The following is a 16,495-nucleotide window of genomic DNA, read 5'->3' as shown; positions in this document are numbered from 1 at the left end:
AGTTCGACGAAATTTTATGCTAGAACCTGGTGCTATGGTGCACAGAGTTAAGCCGTCTCTTCCAACCCTGGCATCCCACAATGGGGTACCAATTAGAATCCTGCTACTCTGCTTCCTATGCAACTCTCTGCTAATACATGCAGCAAGGCAGTAGAATATGGCCCATGTATCTGAATCTCTGCACCCATGTAGAAGACCATCCTGGTACAGCCCTGGCTGTTGTGCTCATTCGAGATGTCAACTAACAGCAGAAAGCTACCTCTCTCTCCCTGTCTTTAGACCCGCTGCCCCAAAACACAGGAAAAAAAAAAAAAAACCCTTCCACCCTTCCCTAAAATCTCATGCCATCCTCTGTGCCCTGCCCGGCATCCCCATACTACCTGACAAATAATAACATTGTACCCATTTTGGTTATCAGACTGATTACTGCAGTGTAACAATACTGGTGTTTAAGTAACTTTACCTAAAATCTGAGCCCCAAAGTACAGGAGTGGTGATGATGACAATTGAAATATATAAAAGAAAAGTTGTAAAGCAGTTCCTTTCAGTGAAGAAATGAAAGGTCTCAATGAGGAAAGAAAAAAGCGTCTATGTTGAAGTTACTAAGATCTTTAGTAAGAAAGAATACTGTAGCTATGAAATTGTGAAAAAAAAATTCAGTGCCAATTTCACCATCATCCCTCAAACTGCAAAAGGTACAACCACAGTGCGTAAGTGTTTGCTAAGTCAAGATATTAATATGTGCATGTAAAGAGAATAAAGCCATCATATATCATACACACTGTAATAATTTTAAACATTCTAGCTACATCTAACAATCCAATGGAAAGGCTAGGTTCATTAACTGCTGAAAAAGCTGTAAGTGAAGAAGGACTGAACCAATTTTTCCCTCAGCTTACAAAAGACAGTTCAGGGCCCGGCGGCATGGCCTAGCGGCTAAAGTCCTTGCCTTGAAAGCCCCAGGATCCCATATGGGCGCTGGTTCTAATCCCGGCAGCTCCACTTCCCATCCAGCTCCCTGCTTGTGGCCTGGGAAAGCAGTTAAGGACGGCCCAATGCATTGGGACACTGCAACCGCGTGGGAGACCCGGAAGAGGTTCCTGGTTCCCGGCTTCGGATCGGCGCGCAGCGGCCCGTTGCGGCTCATTTAGGGAGTGAATCATTGGACGGAAGATCTTCCTCTCTGTCTCTCCTCCTCTGTGTATATCTGGCTGTAATAAAATGAATAAATCTTAAAAAAAAAAAAAAAAAAGACAGTTCAATTAAAACCAGAAACATGGGGGCCCGGCGCAATAGTGTAGCGGTTGAGGTCTTCACCTTGAACGCACCGGAATCCCATATGGGTGCCAGTTCTAATCCCGGCAACTCCACTTCCCATCCAGCTCCCTGCTTGTGGCCTGGGAAAGCAGTCAAGCACGGCCCAAAGCCTTGGGACCCTGCACCCGCGTGTGAGACCTGGAAGAAGCTCCTGGCTCCGGGCTTCGGATTGGCTCAGCTCTGGCCATTGTGGCCACTTGGAGAGTGAACCATCGGACGCAAGATCTTCCTCTCTATCTCTCCTCCTCTCTGTATATCTGCTTTTCCAAAAAAAAAAAAATCTTAAAAACAAACAAACAAACAAAAACCTCAGAAACTTGGACTGGCATTCCTGCATAGTGGGTAAAGCACTTGCCTGAGCTCAACAGTTCCACTTCAAATCCAATACCCTGCAAATGCACCTGAAGATGCATCGGAAGACAGCTCTAGTGCTAGGGCCCTTAGCACCTACACAGAGCCCTGGAAGAAGCTCTTGACTCCTGCTTCAGACAGGCAGAGCCGCAAGTCAGTCACTGCAGCCATCTGGGCTGTGAACTGACAGACTGAAGCCCTGTTTGTCCTTACCCAAGTTTTAAATTAATAAATCTTGAAAAACAAAACAAAGCATTAACCACAAAAGAGAAAACCTTCTTCCCTTACAACAACAGAATAAAGTCTCAGTCCCAATTTCATTAACTGCTGACTCTCACTGAGTTCAATGGAGTCACAATGAAACATCTGTAAAACCTCAAAGTATAGTTATGTGTCTGCAGCCAGGTTACTGGAGTCCATCCATTGAACAATCCAACTATGGGTAAGTGATTCACTTTCTTCATACTTTAAGTTTCCAAATTACAAAATGGAGAAAATTACCCATAGGGTGACTACAACTAATTCATACATAATACAAGTAAAAAAAATTTATTTCAGGGTCCAGTGCAATAGCCTAATAGCTAAAGTCCTCATTTTACATGCAATGGGGTGCTATATGGCTGCCAGTTCTAATCCTGGAGGCCCTGCTTCCCATCCAGCTCCGTTTGTGGCCTGGGAAAGCAGTCAAGAACGGCCCAAAGGCTTGGGACGCTGCACGTGCGTGGGAGACCTGGAAGAAGCTCCTGGCTTCAGATCACCTCAGCACTGGCCATTGCATCCACCTGGGAATCACCAGACAGAAGATCTTTCTCCCTGTCTCTCCTCTTTTCTGTATATCTTTCAATTTAGCAATCAAACAAATATAATAATATGCCTACAGCCCATACTGGAGGACGTGAGCTTGGTACCCAGCTATGCGTCCCAGCTCCAATGATTGGGTTTCTGCCACTTAACAAGAAGACTCTTGGATTGAGCTCCCTTCTCCTGAGTTTGGTCCCCAGTGTGACCCAGCGTCACCTGAGTTAGAAGAATGAATTAGTAGAATGAAGTCCCACTAACAAAATGGATATAAATGAGTTTCTCATTAGACCTAAACACAGCAATAACTTACATTAGAAAAACCCAGGCTCCAAAGGCCCTCCCAAAAGACAAACCCAGAAGTATTCAACAAGGGAACTGTGTTTATTCAGAAACACATGGAGGTATAAACATATTTCTCACTAAAAATCAGACTCAAATTCAGCCCTGAGAAACAAATGGCTTCAAAAATGGACATAATTGGGGCTGGTTTTGTGGCACAGCAAATAAAGCTGCCACCTGTGATACCACCATCCCATACGGGTGCTGATTAGAGCCCTGGGTGCTTTAGTTCTGATTCAGACCCATGCTAATGGCCTGAGCAAAGCAAAGAAAGATGGCCCAAGTGCCTAGGCTCTGTACTCATGCGGGAGAGCCAGAGAAAGCTCCTGCCTCCTGGCTTTGGCCTGGCCCAGTTCCAGCCATCGTGGTCATTGGGGAGTTAATCAGCAGATAAAAGTGCACACACTTCTGCTCTTTCTCCAACTCCCTCTCTCACTCCTTCAAATCAATAGATCTTAAAAGAGAGAGACAGACAATCAAACCGATTCAAAAATCAGAGAGCAAAACTCAAGAAAGCACAATGCAAACGTATTTATTAAAAACAAGAACAACCACCATTAACTGATAGTGGTGTCAAGAAAAGCAGTGCTTCCCAGATAAGTATGGACATCAACCTAGACCCTTAATGGTGGCCATCCTATAGCCTTGTTTACTACATGACACCCTCATTCTTACTCAACCACACGCCGCAATATATTTATGTTTGGAAAGGCAATTGTGTAAGCCACAAAATAACTTACTTTGACAACTGTCAAAATTCTACCACATACTAGCTCTATTCCATCTTGGAATCTCAAGTTTGTTCCGCAACAAATCTGATGGTTCTTTATCTCTACCAAATAGTGAAATGCTAGACACAAAACGCCACACATACTGTGATGATTTGTAATGATTCCCATAGAAATGATAACTTTTCAGTTCTAATACAGAAACTACAGCCATACACAACATAGATGAGTTTCAAAAACACGGAGTAAAATATAAAAAGACAGACTGTATAAACCAATTATATGAATTTCAAATAGGAAAACCTAACGTACACTGGTCAAGATTCATGGTTGCCCATGTGGCAAAAGAATTAGAAAGAAGCACAGAACAATTTGCTGAATGTTGGAAATGTTTCATGTATTAATTACAGTGGCAAACAGATTTAAATTCATCAAAATTAAAAAAAAAAGATTTATTTTCTTCAAAGAGTTTCAGAGGAGAGAGAGAGACAAAAATCTTCTATCCGTTGGTTAATTCCCCAAATGGCCATTACACTCAGAGCTAGGCCAGTACAAGCTGGGAGCCAGGAACTGCTGGGTCTTCCACACGGGTCTAGGAAAACAAGGACGCCACTGTTTTCCCAGGCCATTAGCATTGAGCTGGATCAGAAGCGGAGTAGCCGGCAAACAAGCAGGGACCCATATGGAATGCCAATGCCACAGGTGGAGAATTACCCAGTTATGCCACAACACCAGCACAGAAATGTCCATCTAAAATCTGCACCTTACTTTACATAAAGTAGATACATAGGGGGTGGTCTAGTAAGGACAATTACCACTCATTTTTTCCTACTTCCTTGTCAAATGGATGGCTGGCTTGTTTTCCTACTTCATATTTCTTGGCCACATCCTCAACTATAACTTTTAGACACCTCAGGTCGCTTGAAAGATCTCCTAAGGTTTCTTTATTCATCTTTTCCAATATTTTCTTTAAGTGGTAACCAGAAAAATCCCTGTATTACTTTAGAAATTTTCATCATTTCTTTGTGCGTCTTCCCACAAAACAGGCCCTTGGTCTAGCCAGGAAAAGGTCAATTAAGACGCCCACATCCCACACTGTAACGTGGGTTCAATTCCAAGCTCTGACTCCCAATTCCTTCTCTCTTCTCTGCTCTGCTCTTCTCTTCTCTTCTCCCTTTCTTTCGTTTTCTTTCTTTCAAGATTTATTTGTATTGGAAACTCAGATATACAGGGAGGAGAAGTAGAGAGCAAGATCTTCTGTCCAATGATTCACTATCCAAGTGACCACAACGGCTGGAGCTACGCCGATCCAAAGCCAGGAGCCAGGAGCTTCTTCTAGGTCTCCCACGTGAGTGCAGGATCCCAACGCTTTGGGCCGTCCTTGACTGCCCTCCCAAGCCACAAGCAGGGAGCTGGATGGGATGCGGGGCCACCGGGATACGAACTGGCGCCCTTATGACATCCCAGCATGTGCAAGGTGAGGACTTTAGCTGCTAGGCTACCGTGCTCGGCCCAATTCCATCTTCTCAACAGCACAGAACCCTAGGAGGCAGTAGGCAAATGACTGCTAAAGTAGTTGGGTCCCAGTCACCCACATGGAAGTCCTGGATTTATTTCCAACTCCTAACTTCATACCAATCCAGTCCAGACCCAGCCACTGTAGGCATCTGGGGAGTGAACCACCAGATGACAGCAGGCTCTATCTCTGACTTTCAAACAGAAAAACCTCCATGAATGCATTCTGGGGAATGTAGTGCTATATACTTGAAAACTACCAGAAAGCAGATTTTAAGTTTCTCATCACAAAAAAATTGGCTAAGTATATGAGGCAACAGAGATGTTAATAATAGTAATTTAATCATTCCTGATTTACACATGCATCCAAGCATGTTTTGCCCTACACATATATGCAATTTTTAACAATCCTTTCATTAAGGCAAAACAACCAAAAGTGAAAAACAAAACTTCTAACATGAAAAGGTAAGTCTACAAAGACTATTCACCAAACATAAAAAAAACAGTATTCGCATAACAAAGTATTTGCACAACAAAGACAATAATGAGTTGCTGTGAGCATACCTCCTACTCCAGGTACAGAAGTATTCTGCCCAGCAGTGCCACTGGCAGCACTACTGGCAGTGCCACCCACAGTGCTGGTGGTGCCACTCGAAGTTGATGAATTCTGGGAAGTCTGTGGAGCCCAGGGATTCGGTAATGGATCTCTATTTTCTGTACGAGAAGGCTGACTACCTTCACTTGAAGATGTATTGCTCACTAAAGAGGCAAAGGGATTACCACCAAACTGTAAAAGATACAAAAATTATTTTAAAAGAATGTTTTAAAAACACATACACAATTCCTTTTTGTTCAGTGAAAATCCCATCCCATATACAAACACACTCCTCAGTCACACACATATCTGTTGCAATAAGAGCTCCTCCTGAGGCTTGAAGCCAGTGGTTCACCTGTTCCTGTGCAGCGCTCAGCATGGGTTCCTGAATATCTGTGTACATGCGACGTAAGGCATTGTAGCCCCCTGGGATACTTTCTAAGTTGCTCAAGGCTCGATCTTGGTTTCTCATCATTTCCTGCATCATTGCTGGATTCCTGGCAAGTTCCAGTGTCTATGAAAAATATTTCCATAAAAACAAGGGAAAGAGGATGTTAAAATACACCTCTAAGTTATTCAACTGCTGATTAATGTTAAATGAAGTTTATGGGAGGCCACTGTTTTGCTCTAGTTTCTTTTAAAGATTTTTTTTATTTTTATTACAAAGTCAGATATACAGAGAGGAAGAGAGACAGAGAGGAAGATCTTCCATCCAATGATTCACTCCCCAAGTGAGCGCAACGGCCGGTGCTGCGCTGATCTGAAGCTGGGAACCAAGAACTTCTTCCGGGTCTCCCATGCGGGTGCAGGGTCCCAAAGCTTTGGGCCGTCCTCTACTGCATTCCCAGGCCACAAGCAGGGAGCTGGATGGGAAGTGGAGCTGCCGGGATTAGAACCGGCGCCCATATGGGATCCCGGCGCATTCATGGCAAGGACTTTAGCCGCTAGGCCATGCCGCCGGGCCCTGCTCTTGTTTCTTATACACAGTCCCAGCGAACCTAATCAAAGCAGAAAGGCGTCCCGTTGTTAAATACCATATAATCAAAATGGTGTATGGAAAAGGTTCAGCAGAAACAGAAAATCCAAGGTTCTAACCAACCTGAGCACAATAACAAAGCCACTTCAATCCCACTAAGAGGCTAACACAGGAATAACCAATCCAGTTTTCTGTAACAAAACGACTTGTTTCTTCAGCCTTTTGCTACCTGTAAGGCTAACCTCTTTTGCTTAGCTCATAAGGAAATGTTTCATCTAAGTTTCGAATCACAAAGAAAAGCCAATTATTTCTGCCAAATTTCTTATAATCTTATCTTTAAAACATAATCAGAAAATCACTTAAAATAATTCCTGGTGGATTTCACCTCAAAAAGCAAATTAGCATTCAGGTAATATCACCAAGAGGTGAACTTTCTAGCACAGCAGTAAGTTTCACTTACGATCTCTACACCTGTATTAGAGCAATGTTGGAGTTCAGGCCACTCCACCTCTGATCCGGCAATCTCCTAATTCACCATGAAACGCAGGGGATGATGGGCCGAGTATATATTCTGGTCCCTGCCACCCCAGTGAAAAAGCCGGATGGAGTACAACACTCCTGGATTTGGCCTTGTCCCAGCCACCGTTGTAGTTATTTGGAAAGCGAACCAGCACACCCTCTCACTCCTTTTTTTTTTTCTCTCTCTCTCTCACTCTGTTACAAATAGATATTAAAAAACATTTTTTTAATTAAAAAGAAATGAAGTAGCAGGGTTAGCCTTTGTAACTCAGTGGATTAAGTCACCAATTATCAGATGGCCAGTTCCAACCCCAGCCTCTCCATTTCCAAACCCACTTCCTCATCATGTTTCCTGGGAAGCAAAAGATGCTGGGTTAACTGTATGAAGCCCTCCTACCTGTATGGGGGATCTGGCTAAGAGTTCTAGGCTTCTGGCTTCAGCTGGCTCAGTCCTACTTATTGCAGACAAGCATGCAAGATTTCTCTCCATCATTCTGCCTTTCAAGCAGTTGAAAATAAACAGAACAAATAAAAAAGGGGTGAGGCAGAGAAGCTGGCTCTATCACACACTGGCCTCTTCCAATATCAACATCCCAATTATAGAGTGTTGGTTACAGTCCTAACTTGATGCTTCTACCACAGTTTTTTGCTAATGCACCAAAAAGCAGCGTAACTTGCACTTCGGCCCTTGTCACCACCATGCAGAGCATCTTGACGGACCTCCCAGATCCTGGTTTCAGACTGGCCTAGCACTGGCTGTTGTGGCCATTTAGAGTGAATCAGCAGATGGAAGATCTCTCCATGATGTTCTTTCAAGTAAACAAATCTTTAATAATAGTAATAATTTTTTTAAGTAGACAGTATAATCATAAAACACATATTCCGCTTTCCTTTTCACATTTTGACTGGCAAAAATTAACTACTAATCCCGTAATCAGAACATCTGTTCAACAAATGAATTATTCTTACCTGAGAATTTCAGGAGCTAGCTAACTACAAGAAAATGATCACAATGGTAGACCTCAGATAGGGCAGAAATGTCAACTACCGGGCCCGGCGGCATGGCCTAGCGGCTAAAGTCCTCGCCTTGAAAGCCCCGGGATCCCATATGGGCGCTGGTTCTAATCCCGGCAGCTCCACTTCCCATCCAGCTCCCTGCTTGTGGCCTGGGAAAGCAGTCGAGGACGGCCCAATGCATTGGGACCCTGCACCCGTGTGGGAGACCCGGAAGAGGTTCCTGGTTCCCGGCTTCGGATCGGCGCGCAGCGGCCCGTTGCGGCTCACTGGGGGAGTGAAACATCGGATGGAAGATCTTCCTCTCTGTCTCTCCTCCTCTGTGTATATCTGGCTGTAATAAAAATGAATAAATCTTTAAAAAAAAAAAAAAGAAATGTCAGCTACCACCCACAAACAGCCAAGCTTCATGCCATAGAAACCTCAACTAACTAGTATCATTACCTTCCATTATCCTCCCCCGAATAGCCTTGCTCCTCTAAAGTCTTCCTGATACTTTGCAATCTGGAAAGAACCTATCTGGGACTGAAAAAGTCTGCCTTCTCCCAAGAATGCTAGCTTCTTGAAATAAACTTGTCAACTTGCATCAGCTGTCATCTCTGGTATATGACTGTCCAGTAGCAAACAACCCACAGCAACAAAAGCATCTTGTTGTAAGAGAATCATCCATTTCCAGAACTGGACTTTTTGTTTTCTAAACAGTCAAAATAAACTACTCACAAAAATGAAGCAGAAAATTTAAAGTTCTATAGTCCACATCACTGTTTTGTTCTATTTTCTTTAACGCTGATAAAGATATAACCTAACCGCGATACAGGTCAACACTACGAAGCAAATCAGCAAGTTCTTAGCTAAATGAACTAAAATAACTTCTCACATACTTGTCTCATGATATCTGGATTATTCAGCATATGACTAATTTCTGGATTTCTCTGTATCAATTGCTGCATCTGTGGATTGGCCATAATTAACTGCCTCATCAGGTCAGGATTAGAAAGCATGCTCTGGACGAAGGGATTCTCCATGATCTGGACCATCATTTCTGGGTTGGACAAAAGTTGTCGTTGCATCTGACTCTGGAGTTCAGAGAAGTTGGTAGTATTCAAACCTAAACTACTCAGACCTGCAAGTCCTCCGAGGCCACCTAAGAAAAGGCAGGGGGAAAAAACACATAAATCAAAGTCAAAAATTTTCAACTGCTATGAAAAGTAAAAGATGCAAAACTATTGTCTGCTTAATAATACAAGAAACCATTTTAAATTGCAAACAGAATTCTTACGAATACATAAATTTCTGTAATTAAAATTAGTAAAAAATGTATCCTTTGATAATGAAACCAATTAAACAGATGTTCCTGTGTGGTCCAACAAAAAAAATACAGTCTTTTTCCTTGGTTCCTGAGAGAGTTCCTAAAGCCCCTGAAATTTCCTGAATGAGAAGTGTCTTGTTACAGGCCTCAGGATAGAAACACTACAGACAAAACGGCTGGAATCTTCAGCTCCACCCAGGGAACTCCAGGAATGGCAAAGGAGGAGGCTGCAAACTCCTGAAAAGATACCATACAGAGAGCTTCTAGGAGGAACACATCCTGTGGTTAGGAGAACTTGGAAGTTATGCACCCACTCACTAGCTTCCACACATCTTGCTCTATTCATGCCTGCAAAGCATTTGTCTGTTTCTCAATTGCATCCTTTCCAATAAACAGATAAACTTAAATGTGTTCTGAGCTTTGTAAACTACTATGATAACAAAGTTGTTCATTAAATTTGAGAAAGTTCCCACCCACTGGCTCATTCTTCAGATGTCCAAAGAGGGAAGAGGGAAGGGCAAAGCCTGGAGTTGGCACTCAGTCCAGATTTTCCTCATGTGCTGCAGGAACCCAATCATTTGGGCACATCTGAGGCTGATTATGCTGTCCTAAATCCTGCTGCTGGTGCTGAATTTGAAGCTATTTCTCCAAGAATGGGGAGATCTCTGAGCATGTCCTTCTGACTTACACACTTGGCGGAGTGGACACAGTTGTCCTCAAATCTGGTGTGGTGGTAACCCTTTTCCATTCCATGTCACAACTTCAATCTGCTGAAATGGACCTTGAAGTTTTGAGCGAAGCTCTCCCTGGGGACAATTTGGCTTCAATGTCAAGAAAATGTCTAGCAAAACACAGTGGTAATGTTGCAATTAACAGAGAACACACCAACAAAAGCAGTTGGCTTCACTGTTCGGATAATTATCCTAAACCACCCAGATCAAATCATTTGCTGGTTACATCCTGTATTGGACTGTCACACAGCTCACACTGCTGTAACCTTACTGAGTTGAAGGAAAAGATTAATGATCATTTTGGTAAGAAGCTAGAGATGGCCCTGTATCCCTAAAACTGATAAAATTACCATCATTAACATAGTTCTCAGAAAATCCATGTGTGATAAAAGCTGAACGATCTTCCTCTAGGTAACTTTGCAAATATTTAGACAGATAGCTGGTGTGGGTGACCAAAGGTTTGGACAAAAAGGCTGCTGGAGCTGGCAAGCTCACCATGTCTGCCAAGAAAGCTCAGAAGGCCAAATCAGTACTATTCCTACAACTTCCTCAATTTTCATGTAAATCTAATAGTAAAACAATGGTTAAATATATCAACGCATCATAAAATGTTCAGAAGCAGAAAGGAAAACATTTTGTGGAAACAGAGGGAGGGGCAATTGTAAGTTTTAGTTGTTAAAATAAAGACTTTTTAAAGCAAAAAACTTGACCAAAAATCTGTCACAGAATTTTGATATCCATTAAAACAAAATTAAAAGGAAAAAAATTTATAAAGCTAGCCAAATATTTTCACTCCTCACATACTGGTAACTTTCCTCACATACTGGTCACTTACTTTCTTCTTCTTCTTTTTTTAAATAGCAGTCCTTTTTAAATTTTTTGTTGGAAAATGAGATACACAGAGAGGAGAGACAGAAATGATCTTCCATCCACTGATTTACTATCCAAGTGGCTACAATGGCTGAAGCCAAGAGCCAATCCAAAGCCAGGAGCCCAAGGGTTTGGGCCGTCCTCGACTGCTTTCCCAGGCCACAAGCAGGGAGCTGAATGGGAAGCAGGGATGCCGGGATTAGAACCAGCGCCCATATGGGATCCCGGTGGGTTCAAGGTGAGGACTTTGGCCAAGGCTACCACACTGGGCCTGGTCACTTTCTATTTATATCCAGGACTTGTGCAACAGGTTAGAAATACGACTCACACACTTAACAATGTTCAATCTAGTGGGGAAAAGACAAACAAGGGGGAAAAACCCTACACAGATTAAGTATTCATCAGAGACATTCACAGGACATTATAATACAGGACCGGGATAGAATGGCTACTTCCAAAGATGAGTTTAGAGCAACATCAGCAAATTGATGAAGAAAAAAGCAGGGGAACGTAGAGGCTTAAAATTATACATGATGAACACTACCACAAAAGTAAACATAGTGGCACATTGGTGAAATCACAAAGTTCAGTATAACTAGCAGAGAACAGTCATTCTTAAATATTTTACATGCAGACTTTGGAACATGGATAGGTCTATGCAATCAATTATGGCCAAGCGACTGCAAGAAACAATGCATGGGCCCGGCGGCGTGGCCTAGTGGCTAAAGTCCTCGCCTTGAACGCGCTGGGATGCTGGTTCTAATCCTGGCAGCTCCACTTCCCATCCAGCTCCCTGCTTGTGGCCTTGGAAAGCAGTCGAGGACGACCCAGTGCATTGGGACCCTGCACCCGCATGGGAGACCCGGAGGAGGTTCCTGGTTCCTGGCACTGGATCGGCGCGCACCGGCCCGTTGTGGCTCGCTTGGGGAGTGAATCATCGGACGGAAGATCTTCCTTTCTGTCTCTCCTCCTCTCTGTATATCTGACTTTGTAATGAAAATAAATAAATCTTAAAAAAAAAAAAAGAAGAAAAGAAACAATGCATGAGGGCCAGAGCAGAAGATAGTTTAAACAAACAAACAAAAAAAACAACACACAGACAACAGTATGGATCGGATTACTGAAGTTACACTTTCCATGCTGGTTTCCTTATATAAGACAGAACAGATGGTACTTACTCCTTTGTGATTGACTCATTTCACTGAGCATAATGGTCCTTAGTTGGGATCACCTAGTTGTAAATAGCATAATTTCATTTTTCTTAATAGCTAAATAACATTCCATGGAGTAGATGTACCACAGTTTCTTTCACCACTCTTCTTTGGATGCACATCTGGATTGTTTCCATGTCCATGTGTGCGGGCATACATTTGGTTTAAAGGTTAAGATACCAGTTAAGAGATACCCATGCTGCATGTCTGGACATTGGGTTCAGTAACAGGCTATAGCTTCCGATTCCTTTGTTACTGACACCCCAGTGGGCAGCAGTAATGACTCAGAGTGATTGGGCTCCTGCCACTCACATGAGATACCTAGATCAAGATGCTAGCTTCTAGCTTCAGTGCAGCCCAGGTCCAGCTTAGTTCTTGAAAAGCAAATACAAACTCTGTCTCTGCTGCCTTGCTTCTCAAAAGGACAGCATCCAAGGACAGAAATCACCTGGATGGGCAAATTCATAGAAAGGACGTGAATCACTGGTTTACTACATTACCTGGGTGGATGGGTGGAGAATAACACTGCTAGTCAATTTAGGGAGTTTACATTTAGTTCAGTGGTTAAGATGTTCACACCCTATATCAAAATGCCTTGATTCAATCCCTGCCTTCATTCAGATCCTGACTCCAGCTTCCTGCCACTGCAGATTTAGGGAGACAGAGGTAAGAGCTTAAGTAACTGAGCTCTTGCCAATCTGTAAGATTATGTTCCCAGCTCCTGGATTTGGCCCCTTGCCTATTCGTTGTGGATAACTGCTGAGTGGGTTGCGCTCTCTCCACTGAACTGATTGATAGGTAAGTGAGTGTCACTTCTCACCAAAGTGTTGCAGGTCTGACAACTACAATTTTGTCTCTCTTTCCCGCTCTGTTATCTCTGACTTTCAAAATAAACAAATTAAAAAAAAAAAAGCTTCATGGTAATGTTCACACTCTGAATTAGTGTCCAGGAGAGGTGCGATGAGGAGGTGAGTTCCAGCTGCAATCCCCATTCCAGTTTGCTCCAAATGCATAACCAAGGTGATAGTTCAAGTGGTCCCAGCCCACACAGAAAACTAAGGTTGAGTTCCCAACTCCTGTGAACCAGTGCATACCAGTCTTCCAAATAAATACGTTAAAACAAAGATTGATACAGAGGTTGACAAGAACCAAATCATAAAACAGTCGCGGAAGATGTTTTTATTTTAACAATAGCACAATGGGAAAGAACCAGAGCAAATGCTTTACATGAAAGTTGCTGAAGATTTGTATCAAAGAGGTAACAACATAGAATAACTACATGGGATAGAACAAGGAAGAGAGACTTTGAGACAGAAAGTGGTGACCTGGGAAGTGAGATGTTAAGTTCTTATACTTTTTTTTTTTGGCTTTTTGGTTTTGTCTCTGAGGATTAACAAGCTAAAGTAATTAGAGGACATGAGATAATAGCAAAGACTACAAGGTATGATTTTCACAAGTGATATGGGTTGAAGCATAGATTTTTTTTAAAAAGATTTATTTATTTTTATTACAAAGTCAGATAAACAGAGAGGAAAAGAGACGGAGAGGAAGATCTTCCATCCAATGATTCACTACCCAAGTAACTGCAACGGCCAGTGCAACACTGATCCGAAGCCAGGAGCCAGGAGCTTCCTCCAGGTCTCCCACGCGGGTGCAGGGTCCCAACGCATTGGGCCATCCTCGACTGCTTTCCCAGGCCACAAGCAGGGAGCTGGATGGGAAGTGGAGCTGCTGGGACTAGAATTGGCACCCATACAGGATTCTGACACATTCAAGGTGAGCTCGGACTGTAACCACTAAGACCACTGTACCACGCCCGAAGCACAGATTTAAGTCACCAAAAATAATAGGATAACATCACCCAAGAATAGTGGAAAATAAAGACTGGTCAAGCAGAACTTTGAGGAATAGTAATACAAGAAACAATAGGAAACTTCCATGTGAGACAGGAAAAACTAGTGAGAAAAGCAAGGCAAGAAAGGAGTATCAGAGTTACATGAAGAGAACTTGAAGAAATGTATAAACATCATGACAAAAATCTAAAGAGTGCACATTAGGGTAACTATAATGCTAATGTACTTTCATATTTATCAAGAAAATTACAAAACAGAATTCCGGATGAAAAATTTACTTAAATGAACACTGTACAATGTATACTTGCAATCATAACCTATAAATACATATAATTTTAGGTGCTAAAATATTAAGATTTTTAAATTATGAGTATAAATAAACGTGAACGATAAACAGCATTCACACTTAACTCAGCAATTTCATTTAGGCACACAGCTAAAGGAGCAAAAAACAAATTCACACAAAATGTACACAACAATATTGTTCAAAGTAGCCAAACGGAAACATCCCAAATGTCTATCAACTGATAGTCATAGAAAGTAATAAAATCATGATAATAAAACAGAACAAAATACTGATTCAAGATACAACAAGAACAAGCTTTCAAATTATTATGCTAAGTGAAAGTGGCTAATAATGAAAGAAATCATTACAAAATAGGCTGTATTGGCAAATCTATAGACAGAAAGCAAAATTAGTGACTCACTAGTTTACTTAAGGGAATGGATGAAGAATAATGACTGCTAGTAAACTTAGTGTTTAAAAAACAAACAGGGCCCAGAGTTGTAGCTTGATGGATAAGGTCACTAGCAGTGATATCAGCATCCCATGCAGGCACCAGGGTTCAAATCCGAAGCTACTCCATTTCTAACCCAGCTCCCTTCTAACGGCCTGGGGAAAGCAACAGAAGATGGCCCATGTGTTCAGGGTTCTGCCACCCACCTGGGAGACCCAGATAAAGCTCCTAGCACCTGCTGATTTCACCTGACCCAGCAATGACCATTGCAGCCATCTATAGAGTATACCAACAGATAGACGATCTTTCTATCTCTTCATCTCTCTATATGATTCTAAGATAAATGAATAATTCTTTAAAAAAATTATAATAGTGTCCACTAAATTCTGCAAACTAAGAAGTCACTGGAGGGGCCAACGCCACTGAGTAGCATACTAATCTTCTGCCTGCAGTGCCAGCATCCATGAGTGCCAGATCAAATCTCGGTCACTTCACTTCCAATCCAGATCCCTGTGAAAGCAGTGGATGACGGCCCAAGACCTTAGGCCCTTGTACCTACATGGGAGACCCAGAAGAGGCTCTGGGCTCCTTGGCTTCAGACCACTAGTTCTGGCAGTGGTGGCCATTTAGTGAGTGAATCAGCACTTGGAAGATCTCTCTCTCTCTCTTCCTCTCCAAACTCTCTCCCTATCTATATCTTTCTAAATAAATCTTTAAAAGTCAATGGCAATCTTATCAAGGAAATTTCTAGTGAAATGAGGACAAAAAATAGAATGCGGTGAACTCAATGAAAGGGAAACACAAAACAAAAAATGCCTTTTATAAAGGTATTATTAAAGAAGGGAGGCAAAAGAACAAGTGAGAAGGAGACTCTCTGGCTTTTACAGACGGGATAGACCTTAATCAAAATAGCTGTCAAAAAGGAAACCTGAATATAAATGACAAATGGACTAGCTGATGGAAAAAACCAGCAAGACAGAAACAGGGATGACACAGAGACTAGAGGGGACTGTATGGCCTCAGATTAACTAAACACTTCTTCAGCCTTCAGTGCTGTCACCTACGAAATGAGGAAAGGGGAAGAGACTAACCTCACTAATACCCTTCATCGGCTTGAACTCTAAACAATTTCATCCTGCTCTCTGCAGATTTTACGTTAACTGTCATCTGAAATTTCCTACCTCAACTGAAAGGGGTACATTTTCTCACTAAACTAAGATCCTTTTGCTTTTTACTTCTTAAATTCCTTATTCGGTGAAGTATTAAGCTTTTTACTTTGGTGTAAGTCAAAGTGGGGGGATAAGAAGGAAACATGGAAAGGAGAAGAATGGCACTGTAGTCTTAGAAATGCATGTGGGGCCAGTTCAACAGGCAAATCCTCTACCTGCAAGAGTGCCAGGATCCCATATGCGTGCCAGCTCATGTCTTGGCTATTCCACTTCCCATCCAGCTCCCTGCTTGTGGCCTGGGAAAACAGTGGAGGATGGCCCAAGGCCTTGGGACCCTGCACCCACATAGAAGACCCAGAAGAAGTTGCTGGCTCCTGGTTTCGAATTAGCTCAGCTCTGGCCACTGTGCCCATTTGGGGAGTGAATCAACAGACAAAATCTCTTTCTCTCTGGCTCTCCT

At 42.5% G+C, this 16,495-nt stretch overlaps 1 protein-coding gene across 2 annotated transcripts in view; it reads right to left on the bottom strand.

The window, feature by feature from the left end:
• UBQLN1 (ubiquilin 1) overlaps nucleotides 1-16,495 on the bottom strand; it is a 47,700-nt gene that overhangs the window by 10,524 nt on the left and 20,681 nt on the right. For both annotated transcript variants that reach the window (XM_004581130.3, XM_004581131.3), the window contains exons 4-6: nucleotides 9,037-9,299; nucleotides 6,002-6,160; nucleotides 5,616-5,838 (exon numbers count right to left, since the gene is read on the bottom strand). In XM_004581130.3, the coding sequence (XP_004581187.2) occupies nucleotides 5,616-5,838; nucleotides 6,002-6,160; nucleotides 9,037-9,299 (645 nt within the window). The remainder of the gene's footprint in view (nucleotides 1-5,615; nucleotides 5,839-6,001; nucleotides 6,161-9,036; nucleotides 9,300-16,495) is intronic.

This window comes from Ochotona princeps, chromosome 14 (genome assembly GCF_030435755.1).
Source record: "Ochotona princeps isolate mOchPri1 chromosome 14, mOchPri1.hap1, whole genome shotgun sequence".
In the NCBI taxonomy this organism is placed as follows: Eukaryota; Metazoa; Chordata; class Mammalia; order Lagomorpha; family Ochotonidae; genus Ochotona; species Ochotona princeps.
The sequence above is the reverse complement of the archived record's forward strand: the minus strand, read 5'-3'. Positions and strand labels throughout refer to the sequence as shown.